We start from the raw sequence: 20133 nt of genomic DNA, 5'->3' as shown, positions 1-20133 counted from the left end.
ACAGTGCAAGAGGGTTCCCATTTCTCCACATCCTCTCCAGCATCTATAGTCTCCTGATTTGTTCATTTTAGCCACTCTGACTGGCGTGAGGTGATATCTGAGTGTGGTTTTGATTTGTATTTCCCTGATGAGGAGCGACGTTGAGCATCTTTTCATGTGCCTATTGGCCATCTGGATGTCTTCTTTAGAGAAGTGTCTATTCATGTTTTCTGCCCATTTCTTCACTGGATTATTTGTTTTTCGGGTGTGGAGTTTGGTGAGTGCTTTATGGATTTTGGATTCTAGCCCTTTGTCCGATATGTCATTTGCAAATATCTTTTCCCATTCTGTTGGTTGCCTTTTAGTTTTGTTGATTATTTCTTTTGCAGTGCAGAAGCTTTTTATCTTCATGAGGTCCCAATAGTTCATTTTTGTTTTTAATTCCCTTGCCTTTGGGGATGTGTCAAGTAAGAAATTGCTGCAGCTGAGGTCGGAGAGGTCTTTTCCTGCTTTCTCCTCTAGGGTTTTGATGGTTTCCTATATCACATTCAGGTTCTTTATCCATTTTGAGTTTATTTTTGTGAATGGTATAAGAAAGTGGTCTAGTTTCATTCTTCTGCATGTTGCTGTCCCGTTCTCCTGGCACCAGGTTTAAGTATATTTAAAGAGCCACAGGAGGGCACCTGGGTGACTCAGTTGGTTGAGCATCCAACATTTGATATCGGCTCAGGTCATGATCCCATGGTTATTAGATTGAGCCCTGTGTTGGGCTCCATGCTGAGCGTAGAGCCTGCTTGAGAGTCTCTTTCTAAAATAACTATTAAAAAGATGGGGCACTTGGGTGGCTCAGTTCGTTAAGCGCCCGATTTCGGCTCAGGTCATGATCCCACGGCTCATGAGTTCGAGCCCCATGATAGGCTCTGGGCTGACAGCTAGGAGCCTGGAGCCGGCTTCAGTTTCTGTCTCCCTCTGTCTCTCCCCCTCCCCCACTTGCACTCTGTTTCTCTCTCTCAAAAATAAACATTAAAAAAAAAATTGAAAAAGAAACACAGGCAACAAGTAGAACTTTAGATAATATAAAAGTGGAAGAGTTTGGCAAGTTAAATTTTCATCTGTTGGAATATTTCATCTGTCAAAATAGGGAGTTGATAAGACATCAATAAGATGATAAATTTTAATATAGGCTTATAAGCATATTACTTAGCTTGTATATACCTCCAGAATTGAAAAGTTTAGTGTGTCTCTAGAGAGTGAAGAGTGTTAATTTTTTTATCATGTGCCATACTATTTAGTTTTTTATCCTGTGCACCCAAGAAGAAATATGCTGGAAGAATAAAATAGAAAAGAGCCAGGAGTCAAGAATACAGGTTCTAGATACTAAAGGAGGAAGGAATTTGAAGAATGGCACACTTACCAATGAAGCAGAAGTAAATAAAACTGGAAAAGTCACTAAACTGGCAGATAAATCACTGGCAATCTTTAAAGAAATTGATTTTCTTTCAGAGTTGGTGGCAAGTCAGTAGAGGGCAAAGGAGTAGTTGGGGGCAAAGGAGATAGAAAGGAGAAGGTAAGGATGATGTTACCTCTGAAAAAGAAGATGAAAAATTTTGCAGTGAAGAGCCACCTGGCTGGCTCAGTCCGTAGAGCAAGAGACTCTTGCTCTCAGGCTTGTAAGTTCTAGCCCTGCGTTGGGTGTAGAGATTACTTAAAATCTTTAAAAGAAACAAATTTTCTAATGACGATGATCATTGCAGTGATACTGCTGCTAGTTCAGAGACCAGTCTGAGACTCACTGGAGCTGTGCATTATTTAGAGTAAAGCACGTTCTTCTCAATGCCTGGAAAATCCATGGCACCCCACCTTCATCCCCTCTTTATAGATCTTGTGAAATCCTTTCTTTAGAAACCAGAAAGTTGGAGAATAGGGAATGCCTGGGGGTCATTCCCCCCACCCCCCAGAGCATGAATTTATTCAAAATAATGACTGTGCCTCTAGTACCTGGCCCGGCCTAGAGTACATGCCTAGTAAGTGTTGGTCATAATGACTGGGTTGCTGAGCTATGCTGATCAAGTTAAAAGACATGAACTTACAGAGAACTAATCACAGTCCCAATCTGTCCAGAAAAATTCTACTAGAGGAGAAAGATGGATTGGGTTGGGAACGGAAAAGGTGTGTGATAGAGGGTACAGGGCAAGCATCTAAAGGCACCTGTGAGTATCATTAAAGGAATGCTTTGTGAGCGGTTCTTCACCTTGGTTGCACAGTAAAATCACTTGATTCCATTACTGGTTCCCGGGTCTACCACGTGAATTCAATTGGTCTGGGATGTGGCATGGAGAGAAGTTGAGGCTTCCCAGGTGTTTCTAATATGTAACCAGCTGATCTATGGAGGGCCTGATGTGACCACGTGATGCCAGGAAGGGGGTGGTAAGCTCCAGGAAAAGGACAAAGAGCTAAAGGTTTGAAAGTTGAAATGAAGACCAGTGGAAATTCTGTAGAACACATAGGCTTTAGCGTCAGAGAGTTGTGTGTTTGGGTCCTCTCGCTTAACTCCTGAGTTTTCTCTACATAGGGATCGTAGCTCCTTTCTTCCAACGTGGCCATGAGGATTAGATGAGGTGTAATGTTTAATAAAAACCATGGATGCCAATGGTAACCATTAAATAAGTGGCATTTTATTACTTTCATTATAATAACACAGGCGTTAAGTCAGTAGATGCTAACGTCTCTAAAACCCTGGAAATGGAGTGGTTTTCCGTGTGGCACCTGAGGTGTGTGCCACTAGATATTGATGTGACCGGAAGTCACTTTGACCCTTATTTTACTCCAAACTTAAAACATTTGACAGTTCAAACCATTATATTTTTAAAACAGATACATTGAAATCAATATATTCTGATGTCACTGGAATCAGTGTCGTTAGATCCTAAATAAAGACTTGAAGCAGATGTGCTTCCTACTTCGTTAAGTTACACCAAATACCAGTCATGGGACAAGGCAAGTTTTGTGTCTTTATATTTTTAAGTACGCTTCATGCCCAACATGAAGCCCAGTGCAGGGTTTGAACTCACAACCCTGAGATCAAGACTTGGGCTGAGATCAAGAGTCAGATGCTTAACCGACCAAGCCACCGAGGTGTCCCAAGGCAAGCTTTTCTTGTTCTTCTGTTCTGTGCCCCATCTGAAGATACCAGCTTTCTCAGAGATCACCCTAACTTGATAGCCTTCCTGTCGGTTTTCAGCATATCTACCCTATGGATCTAGGATCCAGGTTGGGTGTGAGTGCCGAGTTTGTATTTGTACGGCAAGATTTGAGTCCTAACAAATCTAAGGGCTAATCTTATTCCTGTACAGTATCAGCGGCCCAGGAAAGTTCTAAGCAAGGAGCTCAAGCTTTTGTACATTGTTATATCCTACTTATCTGGAAAATATTTCAATTTCTCAATTCTCCAAAACAATCCCCCCCCCCCCGCAAACCTATTTTTAAGGAAAAGTACTCATCCTAGGGTTCATGCAATAAAACTTTGTGCTTTATTACTCAATTAAAAAGTATTAAACATACATCATTCTTTTTTTTAACATACATCACTCTAATATAGAAAATACAATTCTGACTGAATTTAGTTTTGCTTTTAACCTAAATTATTAAATGCCACAGAAAGCCAAGGCGTGAGAGCATATCAGAGTAAATACTTTCCTACAGTAAAGGGGTTTGAGGAAGAGATAAAATTTAAGAAGGAAATGAATATTGAAGAGGAAACCCTCTTGGAGGAGGAAATACAGTTTGATTAGGAAATCCATTTGGCGGGGGAAACACATTGTGAGGAGCAAGGGCAGTCAGAGGGGGGAACACGTTGTGAGGGGCAAGGGCAGTCGGAGGGGGAAACACATTGTGAGGGGCAAGGGCAGTTGGAGGGGGAAACACATTATGAGGCACAAGGGCAGTCGGAGGGGGAAACATCCTTATTGGTTCTTCCTCTTCCACTGATTGAAAGGTCTCTGATTTTTCATTAGGCTCAGAGGATAGGGCTTCTTCCCGATTCTTCATTTCACAAGCCTTCCTCTCAGGTAGAGTGACTTCCTCCTCCTCTTTCATTTCACATGACTCCCCCTCCTCAAGTGCAGGGATTTCCTCCTCTTCTTCCATTAGACCAGTGGTCTCCGTCTCCTCAGGTAGGCACTTATTAAATGTTTGATCGTAACAAGGCTGGGGAAAAGGTGAAGAAATGAAGTACTTTCATTAAACCTGGTGAGAGTTGAAACACTGCTGCAACCACTTGGCAGCTTCAGAAGACCTATTAAATTTACTCTGTGAATACCCATCACCCAGCAGTTCCATATCGGATTATCTTAAAGGACCACTCAAGATGCATGTAGCAGCACTATGTGCAACAGTAAAGAGGACATAATCTTAAAGGGCCACAGGTTTTGAACCAGGTTAATGGTTTTGAAGGGTGAGTGGGAAGCAAGGAGGACATCTACTACATCTCCAGTCCCCAGGGGATGAGGGATGAGGCAAGAGGTTGCTGATGTGAGGAATGTAAAAAGCCAGACGATGAAGTGGAGATCTTAAGAGTTGGAGCTGGCCCTAGCCAGGTCCAAGGACCCCAGACACCACAGCTCTTGAACCATATATTCAGGTTGTATAGACTTTAATACCTATCGTCTAAGGACCTCAAAGCCTTCATTGCCTTACCCAGGAGCCCTATCTTTCCCCTCTCTTCTCTCCACATTGAGCCATGTGTTCATATCTGTCCCCCACACTAGATCACATCAACTGTAAGCCTGTTTGTTGGAGGGAGGGAACACATTTGCTCTCCCTTGGTTTCCTATGCTCCTGGTTCTATCCTCAGAACCTACCACAGAAGTTTGTCCCCAGGAGTTGAAGATTTACTTTAAAAAAAAAAATGAGTAAACTTCCCATTAGTCTGTTTGCCTTTGCCCTTCTTCAGAAAGTGTAAATAGACCTTTCCCAGCCTTACCTCCATGCCGTTTGGTCCCTGATGTTGATGAGGGAAGAGCACTTCAGAGGCCGCGCTGAACACTCATAGGCCACATCTCCTTGGACTTGTACCCGGCTGAACATACATACCCTTCCAAGATCAGATTATGGTCTTTCCTAAATCAATCCCTGGGAAGACCAATCAACTCTGAGACCACGATGGTTAATGCAAATGCCTTGGGCCTATAAAGTCTTTCTGAGGGTGATGAGTTTATTCTCTCCTTGCCTTCCTACAAAAGACTGCTGTCAGTGAAAATCCTTCACATTTCCCACTAGCTTCTTGGCTTCCACTCCTACAAAATAGGAGCTTGCACAGCTCCAAGGATCCTAGGTAATTCTCTAGGATTTAATGTTATCAGTGGCTGGGAGTGGCCTTTTTATTTCAGGGTTGGCATTGAGCAAGAGGCCTTCAGATTTGGAGGGATATGAGTTTTTCTGTGCGATGGTGCTGTTAGAAGTGTTTTTATCTTCTCTAGCTAGATAAAAAAAAATTAATTTTTACCCAAATAGAACTGTGACTTTGGTTTCACAACTTATACAGTTGATTTCGTGGACTCTTGAAAGGGTATTCTCTTTCTAAAAGTTAAAAAAAACTGTCCTTCTGGAATATCCATGGGCATATGTCTCCCACGCCCTGAGCCCTCTTCATATAGTATCCTGTGAGGGTGAGGACATTTTTCCACCTGTTGCCAAGCACACATCCAGATGATCTGCTCTATTTGCAACTGCTTGTTCAACTATCTCTCTGCCCCTCTTCCTCCTTGACACCATATCTAGAGTTTACTTAATCATATGCACTGTGAGTCAGATTGCCTGGTGTGAGGGTCCAAGACCATGTCTATACCCTCACACTGCCCAAGATTCTAGAATAAAATGAAATGGAAGTGAATCCAGCTTTCACTCCTTAACTGACCTTGAGAAAGTTACTTAATCTCTCTGCTCCAGGTTCCTCTGCCCAACATACAGAAACAATAGTGGTACCTACCTGAGTCCGTAGGGACTCAGGAGAGTGTTTAGCATAAAGTAAGTGCTCAGTTTATATTCATTAGTTGTGGTGCTGTTATATATTAGACAAATGAGCAAATAAAGGATCAGGTTGCCATCAAAGGTTGGCTTTTGAAGGTACCTTAGAAAAAACAGTATTTGTGGTACCTGACCAGCTCCCTTGGTGGAACATCTGACGCTTGATCTCAGACTCACGAGTTCAAGGTCGTGACTTAAAGTCTTTAAGTTGGGCATAAAGCCTACTTAAAAGAAGAAAAAATAGTATTTTACTGACTTTCTTCCTTAGCCCCATAATGGGTGGATTGTTTCACGGTCAACTGAGAGTACAAGTCCAAATTCCCACCAAGTATAGGAATCTCCTTTACTCTGTCCCGAATTGATAGATTTTGAACCTCTATTTGAATGCTTGCTTTGGCAAGATGCTCATATCCTAACAAGCTGTGCCATTCCATTCTGTAACTACCTTATTAGATTTTTTTTTCCTCTTTAACAGGACCCAAAACCAATCTGCTTGTAACCTCCATCAGTCTCACTCTGTTCCGTGGAAATTCAGAAGATTGAGTCCCATAATCCCTATTCCTTAGGAAGGTTTTGGGTTCATTCACTCCACAAATACTCATTAAACAACTGTTATGTGCCAGGCATGTTAATACTGAGAAGCAGTCCTTATCCTCATGAATCCTGTGATTGAGGGAGAAAGACCTGTTAACAGTCACACAAATATGTCTCATTGCAATTTGTGAGAAAAAATTCTTATGGAGAGGAAAGCAGGAGAAATTAAAACACTGGTGGTAAAGAAGGCTTGTATACGGAAAGTGACTTTTTAAGTGAACACCAGGCCAACTGGCTTTTTTTGGTAGGGTAGGGGGAGGGGTGGGGTTTCTGTACAGAGAGAACTGGAATGGGGGTGGAATGGAAGGAGATAATGGGATTAGAGGAGCAGGACCTCGTAGGGGAGGACCTTTGTGTTTATAATTAGGAAGTCTGGATTTTATTCTGAGTACAAAGAGAGACCACTGGAAGGTTTTAAGCAGGGGAGTGCCATTATCCATTTTATGTTAAAAAAGATAACTGGCTGTTGTATAGAAGAGATTGAAAGAGGATGACTGGGGATGCTGGTTAAAAGGCAGTTGGTGATGATGAATTGATTAGGATGGTCACCACAGAGGTGAAAAGAAAACAGATTTGAGAAGTACTTTAGAGGTAGGATCCAGAGGACTTGGTGGTGGATTGCATATGGCAGGTGAGAGACGGATGTATCAGGTTGATATTCAGAGACAGTACCTGTGTGGTTAGCATCCCGGCATCTTTTCTAGTTGGACAGTCGTCACCAGCCAGAAATCAAGTATTTTCAATACTCCACCTAGTGCATTTCTAATTAGGTAGCCAGAGGTGCCATTTACTAAGAATTTTTCAAATTCATTGAAAAATGGTTATTGAATCAAGAGTTTGAATTTGTGTTCATCATAATAAGCCTTTGAGTTGTTAAAATGCAGATGGTGAATTGGCAAGTGGATATAGCCGACTAGGCTGGGAACTGTCAGCACCTTGTTGCCATTTAAAGCTATGAGAATATATACATTGTCACCTAGACCCTGAGTGTGCATGTGGGAAGGGGGGTACAGGACTGAGCCACAGGGGCCAATAGAATAGCCAAGAGGTAGAAAAGTGGGCCCCAGCAGCATGGGGAAAGCCAGAAAGTGGGTCACAGAAGTTTAGGTCCGGTGGCTACTTGAATGGAAGTTTAGAGATAGCTGCTGGAATGGAGTAGTTCATGAAGATAGTGTAGGTTAGAATTACAGAGGTCACATGCAAAGACAATTTCTCCAATACACTTGCTGTGGGGAGAGTAAAAAAAAAGGGCTGTTGGAAAGTAGAGGGGCTCTTGTGGTCAAGGAGAATCTGTTTCTTCCTCTTTCTCTTATCCTAAATATTTTCCCAGTTCATTCAGACATTCTGTATAGGATGGCATTTCCAGAAGATTCCATAACTTGCACACAGCCATGTTTTCCCCAGAATAGGATACTTCACCAAAATGTGTTCTCACTCTGCCAAGACTGGCCTGTTGGCTTTCCTTGGTCTAAAAACTCCATTAACAGATACAGCTAAGTTTAGCAATTTAGGCAGCCATGCCCTCTGTTGGCTTATTCTGAAACTGCAGTCAAATCCAGTTCTTTGCATTGCTCTCTATACTTGTGCACTGAGTATTATACCCTAGAAGAAGAACCACTGATCAGAAGCAGGGGTAGCCCAGGAGCTCTTGAGAAAGAAGCTCTGATAACTCGTAGAGGTGGAAGACACCTCCAGGCTTAGCATACAAGGCAGGCTTTTCTGATTCCCATTCAACAGATGAGCAAGCTGAAACTCAGGCACAGCACCATTTAAATGACAGAAACTGAACTCATTGAACCTCCGTCCTAGTACGAGCTGTTGGAGCTATACCATATTTCTCTTGAATACTTTTGAATGCTATTTGCAAGATTACAGATACATAAAGTGTTTACATGTCATGTACTATACTTTTGTCTGGAACCATCTAAAAAAATAATAGGGAGTCAGATATTCTTTCTTTCAATCACCAAATATTAATTGAACATCTATATGCCAGGTACTGTTGAACATAATGAGGATACAGTAGTGAATGAAACGGACAGGCTTCCTGCTCTCATACTCTCATATGACGTGACAGGAAATAAATAAATAAGGTTAAAAAATATATAGTTTATTAGAGAGTATTATTGTCTTTGCATGTGACCTCTGTTTTGTTCTTCAAAACAAAAGAATCAGAAAGCAAAGGAGGGTATGAAATGTTGGGCTGGGTGTTGGCGTAGAAATTTTAGTTACAGTCTCCAAGGTCCTGAGGGAAGTGAAGGAGCTAGCCATGCAGACACTGAACGCAGAATGTTCCACTTGCAAAGCGCTGAGGTGGAGATGCCTCTGGCACGTTAGAGGAACAGCACGGAGGCCAGTGTGGCTGGAACCCAGTGAATGCGGAGGAAAATGTTAAGAGCTGAAGGCAGAGACATAACTGGGTAGGTCACCTGCAGATGACCTTGTAGATCATAGTAAGGACTTGAGCTTGTGATCCTAGGAAGTTGGGTTTCCTCTGCTTTAAGTTTTAAGCAGAGTGAAATAATCTGCTGTGTTTAACAGGACCATTCTAGCTGCTAAGGACTGAGTGGGGGAGGGGCGGAAGCAAGGACACAAGCAAGGGGGCTTTTGTAAAACTCCAGGCAAGAGATGATTCTGTAGGAAGACCAACAGCACTTTATGAGGACTGAATGCAGGTTGTGAGGGAAAGAGTAGTCAAGGATGATACCAAGGCATTTGCTGAAACTGACAGAATGAAGTGGCCATTACCTGAGATGAGGAGGGTTATGGGAATAAAGGTCGGTGTTGGACATCCCACTAATTGGTGACTGGACATATATATAAATCTAGAGGTAAGAGGTGGTGCTGCAGATGCAGGAATTATCATTACGTAGATGGTATTTAAGTTATCAAGTGGGATGAGATGAGATAAGGGGATGTTTAGATGGGAGAGATAAGAAATTTAAGGACTGAGCCCTGTGACATTCTAATAGAGGCTTAGGATATATGAAGGAATGGCGGGCAGGTAGAAAGGAAACCAGTAAAGTATGGTGTTATGGAAGCCAAATGAAGAAAACCATTTGAGAGAATAATCCATTTGTGTCAAATGCTGCAGGTCGTCTGAATGACATGAGGATGAGAACCAACCATTGAATATGGTATGGTTTCTCCAATTCTCTCCTGATTTACAGTGGATTTTCTTGCTCTAATTTTTCCCCCAGGTTGTAGCAGATACCAATATAAGCGCCATAGCAACTCAGCTTGAAAACATGTCTGCGAGCTACCATCTTGGTTCTCCCACGGCTGAACACCATCCAGAAGACACTGAGTGAGTATTCAAGATGCAGAGTGCCTATTACATGTGTGGGCAAGGCTCAGTGAGACCTTTTCCAGAATCTAGAGTGCTCTCTAAGGAAGAGGAGGGAGGAAGTACATATTACCTTTTCTAACTCCTAGAGAATCTCCAGAAACACACCAAGGTTTCCTGATATCGCACCAGGCTTTGCTTCACATGGGACTTCTTAACAGACTGCTGTCACGGGGCCTGCACACACACTACATCTGGTCACTTTGACATGGTGCCTTCTTCCCTAAGAAGTCCCATATTTACAACCTGGGTGCACCCTGCTTTATTATGCAAAGAACTATGTTTTCTAAGCTAAAATCTTGTTCTGAGGTTAAATCTTACTGTTACAACTCCTGGCATTCTTCATTAAAACCAGTCATCGCGGTTAAAATTGTTCGTCAAAGCAGTGTTTCTCAAACTAGAATGTGCGTATTAAATATCTAAGGAGCATATTTAAAAATGCTAATTTCTCTGACCCCATTCTCAGAGATTCTGACTAGGTGGGCTACAGTGGGTTCCCCAGGGCACTTTTGCTACCCATAGGCCGAGGATCCATACTTGGAGAAATGTCGCCTGAAGTTAATGCTCTCGGTACTGCCAGTGCCTGGTCACCGGTGTGTGCTCAGTAAATGCTTGTTGACTGATCTGAATGGTTCATTAGAAGGATCTGATGATCACCACCATTTCCAACTTTTTCCTGGTAGTTCACAGCTTACGTGACATCTTTGAGATTGTTTTTCTTAAGGAAAGGATATTAATCTTAACTCATTTTACTTTTTTCTTATGAAAGTAATAAATGCATGCTATTAAAATGTGACAAATACACAAAATTAGCACATTTTTAAGTTATAATGGCCCTTTCCAAAAAAAATCAGGGCCCTTATAGGAAGAGTAGTTAGTGCATTTTTAGCATAATTTGATGTCCCTATAGAAGTACAGAGATGCCCTTATAATCTTGGTTCCTTTGGTATAATTTCACAGCTCCTGGCAAGTTGGGAACCACTAGCATAAAAGAACTTTTTTCTTTTTTTTAATGTTTATTTTTGAGAGAAAGAGAGGCAGAGCACGAGCAGGGGAGCAGCAGAGAGGGAGACACAGCATCTGAAGCAGGCTCCAGGCTCTGAGCTGTCAGCACAGAGCCCGATGTGGGGCTCGAACCCACAAACTGCAAGATCATGACCTGAGCCAAACTTGGACACTTAGCCGACTGAGCCACCCAGGGGCCCCTAGCATAAAAGAATTTATAAATTACTTATAATCCAACCACTGTTAACATTTGGAGATATTTTTATTAGTCTTCTATATGAAAGTAAATTAAAACTAATTGAAAATGTGAGATAAATGGAGGCAAACTCCATCTGATGAGTGGAACTGCATTCCTCCTTCTCCCCCTGAAAACAGGTCTCTAATAGTGAAGAAGCACAATTATGAAGGTCTCTAATGATTTGGTGGCTCCCAGGGCCCAGCTCTAAAACAATACTTTGGACATCTAGATTCCCATTTCAATATGCTTAGAAATGGGCGGCTGTGTTTGCAAGAGGTAACATGAATCAAATTCACATCTGGCCAGTGGGCCATTACTAAGAATACTTACAAGGCCCCAAAGTCATGAAATGTAGAGCCTTACTCATGACATCATTACCATTTGGCCCTAGGCGATAATTTATCATCAATTCAGCAGATATTTATTGAGCACCTGCCTAAGGTCAGACACTGTCCTGGATGGGGTTTGGGAGATTCAAACTTTGAAACATAAGTGAAGGCATTGCCCCAGTCCTCAAGGAACTGCCAGAGAATTGGAAAAACAGGCCCCTGAATCCATGTTTGTAAGAGTTGATAAGCATAGGGGAGCTAAGTTCCATGGGAGAGATAAGTAAGCACAGGGTCCTGTGAAACCATGACAGGGTGGCACAGCTCAATTAGGGGGTACACTTGGACGCACTGATGCTTCAGTTTAGTTTTGAAAGAATTGGAATAAGCAGGAGTGGCATTCAAAACAGCACCTTATACGGCATGGACATTCAGCAATTACTAGGGGTTGCCTGCTGGAAACAACCAGTAAGTACATCGATAAACACCCCTATTGGTGTGAACCAGCTGAAAATCAACCCTAAGAAAAGCCAGGCAAAATTGAGGCGGGAGAGAGGGAAGAATACTCTAGTTAGACAGAATAGCATATTCAAAGGTTGCTTATATCCCAGTTTTGCAAAATTCTCTAAATCACGAGTGGCTGAGTTTGTATCACGTGGCTCTGTGTCCCACACACACATGCTGCCACAAAACAGGTGAGGCTGCCACGATACAAAAATGAACCTCCTACAAATAAGATGGCAGGGTCTGGGGTACCGGAGTTCCTTCAGGTTTCTACCCTTTGGACAAGGGCATTTGGGAAGAAGAAATTGGCATTAGATAAGCTTAAACTACTTGAGCCCACGTAGATAATTTAATTTTTAGCCATGTTGTTTCTAAGAGAGAAGACTTCCACACTGGACGAAACTTTGAAAATCTAAATTACCCATTTGAAACAGATTGCCCTTACCCATTTTGCTTCTCCTTGGCTTCTTTCTTCTCTCCTGGACTCCACTTCTCACGTACATGGTCATGATCCTGAGTTGGTGACATGCACAGTGCATACTGCTGGGAATACTCAGATGACAGAGACGTGAGGAGTTCATGGTCTGGTGGAAGAGAAAGATGGCTAAGCGATCACGCCATCTTAGGACAAGTGCTATACTAGAAATCTGTACCAAGTGCAAAGGGAGCACAGGCTAATTCTCCCAAGGGAGTCAGGAAAGCATCACACTGGAGATGGGCTTTGAAGAAGGAGTTCCCACCCTGGTTCCCTAGGTGGAAGTGGTAGGTGAGGTGTGGTGAGGCTATTCAGGCAGAAAAGGAGCGGCAGTTGACTGAGCCATTGGGCTGCCATCACCTGTTCTGGAGAGAAGCCCACCTGTAGACTGGTGGTCTGCCACTAAGCAAAGGTGATACCCTACCTCTCTGTCCCCATGCACATTCTTCAAGGATATGGAGACCATTTCATTCAGCTTTAAACAGTAAGCACAATAAGCATAAAAGTTAAAAGCCAAGCATACAGATGGCTGCTTTAACAACCTCGGCATCCTGACTTTCTTTTTCACTAAAAAACAGTGAGTTTTATGAAAGAGAACACCCCTTAAGACATCAAATCATTAAGACATCGGCCATTAGTCCTGCATGACACAGGAAATGTAAAAATCAGTTTCTGATTGCTCTCTGAGAGTTTGATTTGATAAACTGGCCTTCATAGTTTCGCAGTATGAAAGTCTCTCTCAAATCTGTGTTCTTCCATTAAAATGAAATTCCCTCTCAATATCTATTCTTGAATTAAACAGCGTGCATTGTGTTTTCAGAACACCTCCACCTAAGATTATTACTTTGGAGAAAGGCTCTGAAGGATTGGGGTTTAGTATTGTAGGGGGTTATGGAAGTCCCCATGGAGACCTGCCAATTTATGTCAAGACTATATTTGCAAAGGTATTTTTTTCCTTTTTACTGTACTTTTTTTTTTTTTTTAACCTAGGTGAGATTTTTTTTTTAAGTGCTTTGCTTTGCTTACTTTTAGCTATACCTGGGTGTGTGCTTGTATGCTCATTGCATTTTCACCTTGTATAGGACATTCCCACAGCAGACTAGTGAAAAAAAAAAAAAAAAACTACAAAAGTCGATTTTACAGATTGTCTTCTTTCAACAACACAACATAAGGAGCAGTGCAGGGCTCTTTGGAAGCTGGCCTTGGAAGTGTTATTCCAGGCTAGAACAAAAGTTTGGCTTTCTCCTTCAAGAAAAGATGACAGCACAGGGCCGTGGCAGAAAGCTCTGCACAAGCCTCGGGTCAGTGCAGCATTAATGGCCGTACATCACCAGAAATCTCAGGACCCTTTACCTTAAGTTGCTGTCTCTCTCTTCCAGCCCTCTGCTGAGTACTTGCACGATCAGCCCACTAAATTAGACTCCAGCTGGATAATGGTGTTTTTCAGGAATTAAATATTCCAATACATCCTACTTGATACATAGGTCATGGTGTCCATTCCAACTGCTGCCTCTAGATGGCTCTTAGATAAGTTACTTTTAACTTTATTGTGACTTTTAAAGTTGGAATTCAATTTTATTGTCAATTCTGAAGATCTCGGAAAAGGACTTAGTATTAATAGTACAATTTTACTCTTCATTGGTTTTATGACAGTCTTTTTTTATTAATTGATCCGATGGCCAACTACTGCTCTTTCCTAAAGAAATAAAGGTCTTTAAGAGAATAAATGAGGTAGATTCTCTTTCTAGAAAGCTATACTCTACACTAAATAACAAGTTTACTTTTACCTGTGCGGCTCTTAGCACCTGTTAATTGAGCCTAACCATGACCTGACATAATCCTTAAGTCATTTGGCATTTCCTTTTGGAACACATTAGGTAGCTGCAGATTTACCCACCTGTTTCCAATTTGCTAGGGTGCCTATTAAGGAGACATGTTATTCCCAAACACACACATCTGTTGACCTGGTGATGGGCAAAAGGGAAGAGGGAAAGCAGATCAGAAACATTCTGGATAGTGGTGCTGCCCCAGTCTAATAATTCCCAAGGTGGTAAGCCACTGAGAGACCCTCCTTTTCCTAAGGCAACACTGTAAGTAATTGTCATAATTATTCTTTGGGTGCATTATTATACTTCGCTTTTATTTTTTTAAGTTTATTTATTTTTGCGAGAGAGCATAGGGGAGGGACAGAGAGAGAGGGAGAGAGAGAATCCCAAGCAGGCTCCGCACCGCCAGCACAGAACCCAATGCAGGGCTCGAACTCACAAAACTGTGAGATCACGACCTGAGCCAAAACCAAGAGTTGGACACCTAACAGAGCCACCCAGGTGCCCCTATACTCTGCTTTTTAAAAGAGCCACTATATAGATAAGAATAGTGTAAAACACAATCTACTTCCCTGCCTTTGCCTCTCTGTAAAGCCCTTCCAGAATGTTTGTAATTCCCTGCTCACTTCGTAACTGTAGGTAGATCAGAGGACTGGTTAGCTTCTCAGGCCTTTTGACCTGCAGTCCAGAGTTAGAAGGCCACACCAGCCACGCCCATCTAGACAACTCCTAGGTAGTGAGCCAGGGCCAGGCACCTTTTGTCGGGTCACCAGAACATACAGTGGAGGATGAAATGGCCGTGCATTGCTGGTGGGTTTTTGAAAAGAAACCACCATCAAATCACAGTGGGACAAAGCAGTGGGGGATAATGAATGTGCTGCAGCTCCCACAGAATCTCTTTTCAAAGACCCTCACTGAAGATGCCATTTAGAAAGCAGCTATGCAAGTAGTAACATAGTAGGAAATATTGAACATCCCTGGTATGTTTTATTTTTAAGGAATAGACCCTTGTTTGTAAAGTAAGGCACGGCTAAATCTGAGAAGCCCAATTAAAAAAAGAGAAAGTTCTAAAGCCTTAGCTAATGGCCTACTTAGTTCAGTCTCAATAAAAGAATATTCTAGTGCAAACAATTATTAGTTCCATAGAGTTTATTATAATTCAATCTCATTTGATGGCTTTTTCTTTTTTCATTTGTTAGAGTGAAACCAGTATATCCAAATTTAAAAGTTTTCTTTAGACAATCAGTAAACCAAAATCTGGCAAAAGAGTTTTTCTCTCTTTTTTTTTAAATTTATTTTGAGAGAGAGAACCAGCAGGGGAGGGGCAGAGAGAGAGAGAGAGAGAGAATCCCAAGCAGGCCACACTGCCAGCCCGGAGTCCGACACGGATCTCAATCCCACGAACCATGAGATCGTGATCTGAGCCAACCAAGAGTCAGACACTTAACCGACTGAGCCACCCCGGTGCCCCAAGTTTTTCTTTTTTTTTTTTTTAATGTTTAGTCATTTTTGAGAGAGAGACAGAGTGTGAGTGGGGGAGGAGCAGAGAGAGAGGGAGACACAGAATCCGAAGCAGGCTCCAGGCTCCATCCCAGCTGTCAGCACAGAGCCCGATGCGGGGCGCGAACTCACAAATCACGAGATCATGACCCGAGCTGAAGTCGGATGCTTACCGACTGAGCCACCCAGGCGCCCCAAGTTTTTCTTTTTTTTAAATGGTGAAGTCCATCATAAAAATGAATTTTGATGCTAAGGTAAACATTTCCCCCATAGGAATTTGGAAGCTATAGAAATGATAGCTGTATGTTTTCCCTGTTTTTCAACAATGAACATATATTCTTAAAAATGTTTGTTTTCTCAAGTTTCTGAATCTCGGATGCCCACAGGGTGTGAGTTTTTATGTGACCTTGTTAGTGTCCCTAAGCTTCTTTTAATACTTCTCTTGCTCAACTAAGAAATAAATTTGGGAGGTTCCTGGGTAGCTCAGTCAGTTGAGGGTCCGACTCGACTTTGGCTTAGGTCATGATCTCATGGTTCATGGGTTCAAGCCCCAAATCAGGCTCTGTGCTGACAGCTCAGAGCCTGGAGCCTGCTTCAAATGCTGTCTTCCTCTCTCTCTGCCCCTCCCCCACTTGTGCACATACACTTGCTCTCAAAAATGAATAAACATTAAAAAATTTTTGTTAAAGAATGTACAAATCGCAGAAAGTTGAAATGTCATCCTGTTTTGCATTACTGAAAATGAAAACTTGAAAAACTTAACATGCTTTAAAAAAAAAAATTACACAGATATCTGAGGTTTCCTAAAGCCCTCAAATCTTAGCCTGTAACATTTAATAAAATCAAGTTTGCTAAGTAATTCTGATTTTATCCACAAGTTGTTTAATCTTGTCTGTGTTTCAGTTAACACACTTTCGTAAAAGAAAAAAAAAAAGATTTGAATGAAGTTACAATTTATTTAATTTTAGTATTTCCCCCCAGTACAGACATGGTTTTGAATATTCTTTATTATACCAGAATTCCACCCTTTCCACGGTTTTGACAGTCTAGATAATTCACCCATCACCTCAGGACCTCCATGCTGCAGGTAGACCCCAGTCTCTGAAGCATTAGTTAGTGCCTCTTAGTTTGGCCTCTGAGTGAGTCAGGACCGGGGTGCCTGTGGGCCTTAATTATTTTCCCCAGCACTTCAACACCATTTAGAGGATTCTTCCAGCACCGATGTTTTAAGGGATTTTCACAGTTACCCCAACAGAAGGAGAAAGCCTCCTACAAATCTTTTCCTAGGTTTTTTCTTTCCTTACCCATCCAAAATATTTCTAGTAATATCATGGTATTTTTAGGTACTTGGCTTTAGAATTTAAAAAAGCCCAAGTTTCACTTGCTTTGTGCAATTTTGAGGAGCCAAGCATGACTGAATGTATAATGAAAGTAGTCATTTAGAACCCTAAATGATCAAAGATAAGCTGAAGCTTTTGAATATGATATTGCAAAACTTCAGAGATGCTATACTTTGTGTATTTATATATAGAACAGCTTTATTGAGATAGAATTCACATACTATACAATTCACCCCATCTAGAGGCTACATCTTTTTTTTATTTATTTGAGTAATCTCTACACCCAACACGGGGCTCAAACTCACAAACCCGAGATCAAGAGTCTCATGCTCTTCTGACTGAGCCAGCAGACGCCCCAAGGCTACACTCATTTTTGACCAATCACTGCAGGGAAGATATCTTAATAATGCAACGGGAACCCTATATCATGATGGTGCTGGCAATAAGACTTAACACCAGATTCAGTTCTGCCTTTGTCAGTATATTAGGTATTCATGAATATGACATTCAAATTCCATTCAGTATGGAATATTGAAATAAGGTCCTACTCGTATTAAAAGAAATGTGAATGTCAGTACATTTCTACTAGTATGTTATTTAAACAGTGCATAATTATGGTTACTATTCAACCATTATTCAAATAACACATCCTACATTCTTAATTTTCTTAGTTTAAAAACATTACCTAGAAATAACTTTAACTGGTAGTTTTTAAAGTTACTCTTTTGATAAACACACCCTAATATTAATATTATTTGTTAACTGTGTGGTCCTGGATTAAACTGGAATGTTTCTTGTTTGTAGGGAGCAGCTGCAGATGACGGCCGGTTGAAGCGAGGCGATCAGATTTTAGCCGTTAATGGCGAGACCCTGGAAGGTGTCACTCATGAGCAAGCTGTGGCCATTCTAAAACACCAGAAAGGGACTGTAACCTTAACTGTGCTGTCATGAGCCTCGGGTCCTAATCTCAAGATAGGTATTATAGAATATCCATAGGAAGATGAAGCCCTGAGAGAGGATGAAAAGCAGCCTCCACTAGAATCCGCTTTCATTTCCCATCTCACCCTCTCTGCTCAGGAGAGGAAGCTAGATTTCGTGTGAATTTCCCAAATCAACCGTCACCTCTTGGTGGGGTTAATTTCCAAAACTCGAATGAGTCTTCTCTGATATGTATCTAACATCCATGTTTATCTACTAGTAGTAGCTGGTTCTGATTATATTTGCTGAAAGCGAAGTTAACAACCCCTCATTCCTTGTGCCCTTCTCTGCCCATTCCTCCTCACTCAGAGGCTTAACAGCAAGCTCACTTGGCATCTGATGAACAGAAACAAACATTAAGCAACTTGTCGTCTCACTCATGATTTACGTATGCTAATTGTCTCTTCAAGTATGGCAGAAAATATTAGTAGTATAATTAACTTACCATTGATCCCCATGATAAAATACCCAGTTCTCCTATGGGAAATTACTGTGCTCTTTTCTGCACGACTTATAGTCAAGTAAGTCTCAAATTCGTTTCCCTGGCGGATCTTTATAAACTAGTCATTGGTGATTATGATGAATCAATATGCACACTGTAATGTGAAAACTCTGGAAGGCTTTCTAATTGTTTTCTTAGCTAAATAAATGTATACCACTGAGAAAAAGCACCTTATTCTCAGCAGGAAAAATTAGCATCCATGTTCTGAACTCTAACCATGCTAAATTACCTTCAAGTCCAGGAAGTTCATCTGGAGTTAATGGCATCTCAGTAGGCAGGCATCATTCCCACCCTCAGTCTTCAGAAGACGAGGTGGAAGCCTGACAACCACACTGTAGAGATCGTAAGTCAGATGTGGCCTGGGTGGCCTTGGACTTGTGCAAAGTAGAGTGACAAATTTGAGTATCCTTCCCCTTGGCTCCATACCGGTCAAGCTAGCAGTACAATCTGTAGGAACATAGGGATAGAGCAACATGCTTAGCCGCAAAGTGACGGTGGAAATGAACTCAGCCTGAGAATCAGTGATGGGTACTTGGCTAATGTTTCCTGATCATCAGGAAGCCCCCCATCTGCCGAAGTTTTACACGCTAACAAAGCAACTACAGCAGAAAATACAAAAATACCTTTAAAGTTGAATAGGGGCATTCTTATGTAGGTATTCACAGGAAAATGGGGGAGCTGCTTATCAGTGAATAGTTTAGGTTCTTCTGTAAAAAAATGTACCATAAAAGAGGGGTACCAGGATCAGTAATTGAAGTATTGTAGCATCTTTGAACTAAAACACTATGCTGCGAATGGTCCACAGTAATTGTCAACATGTAATGGGCTCTAATTTAAAATGTTATTTAATAATTACAGATTTTAACTGAGAATTATCTTTGAGTAGATGTAATCACAAAGTGCATTAACTCTTGTTGGAATATTTTGTGGCTATTCCAAAGTATAGAGTGCCTAAATCTTATGTTGGAAATGTCTTTCATGACTGGCATTAAGTTTTCTGAAGTTACATATGGCTTGTGGAATTTCTAATGTATCCAAGATGTGCAGTGTTATGAGGATCTTGTCTTTCAGTGCACAGGAAGCTATCGGCCTCAGAAGTTCTATGCTAATTGTACCTGTAAGAACCCCTGAGGCAGCCAAGAAGAAATGAAGCCCAAATAAAACTTGAAAATGCACCTTAAAATAAAAAGTAGGTGTGTGCATACACACACACCCACACATATGACTTCGTGTAATACTTTTGAAATGTGAATCTGCTTGATTTTGATGGAATGGCCGTTAAATATACATTTTGAAATAATATACTGTTGTGTCTCACACATAATCCTCTTAGGTCATGCCACTAGAAGTCTATTGATACAAGAATTGTGCTCTATATTCCTTACTGCAGTAAATTGACCAAAATTCTCATAACTGGTTCCGTCTCTAAGTAATCGCCTTGCCAAAAATGCTTCTTTGCATCAGAACTTACTGACAAGCCAAGAGACCACGAAGAT

General features: G+C 41.5%; 1 protein-coding gene across 4 annotated transcripts in view; it reads left to right on the top strand.

Moving 5' to 3' along the window:
• The window catches only part of PATJ (PATJ crumbs cell polarity complex component), a 361962-nt gene extending 342109 nt beyond the window's left edge, over positions 1 to 19853 (top strand). For 2 of the 4 annotated variants that reach the window (XM_019449080.2, XM_019449078.2), the window contains exons 43-45: positions 9798 to 9904; positions 13294 to 13435; positions 17962 to 19853. In XM_019449080.2, the coding sequence (XP_019304625.2) occupies positions 9798 to 9904; positions 13294 to 13435; positions 17962 to 18108 (396 nt within the window). In that variant the 3' untranslated portion in view covers positions 18109 to 19853. The remainder of the gene's footprint in view (positions 1 to 9797; positions 9905 to 13293; positions 13436 to 17961) is intronic. The other 2 variants (XM_019449079.2, XM_019449081.2) reach the window with 2 other exon arrangements.
• Positions 19854 to 20133: the final 280 nt, after the last annotated feature.

This window comes from Panthera pardus, unplaced genomic scaffold, assembly GCF_024362965.1.
Source record: "Panthera pardus isolate Hobbes unplaced genomic scaffold, ASM2436296v1 HiC_scaffold_11, whole genome shotgun sequence".
In the NCBI taxonomy this organism is placed as follows: Eukaryota; Metazoa; Chordata; class Mammalia; order Carnivora; family Felidae; genus Panthera; species Panthera pardus.
This window is presented reverse-complemented; position numbering and strand designations above follow the sequence as displayed.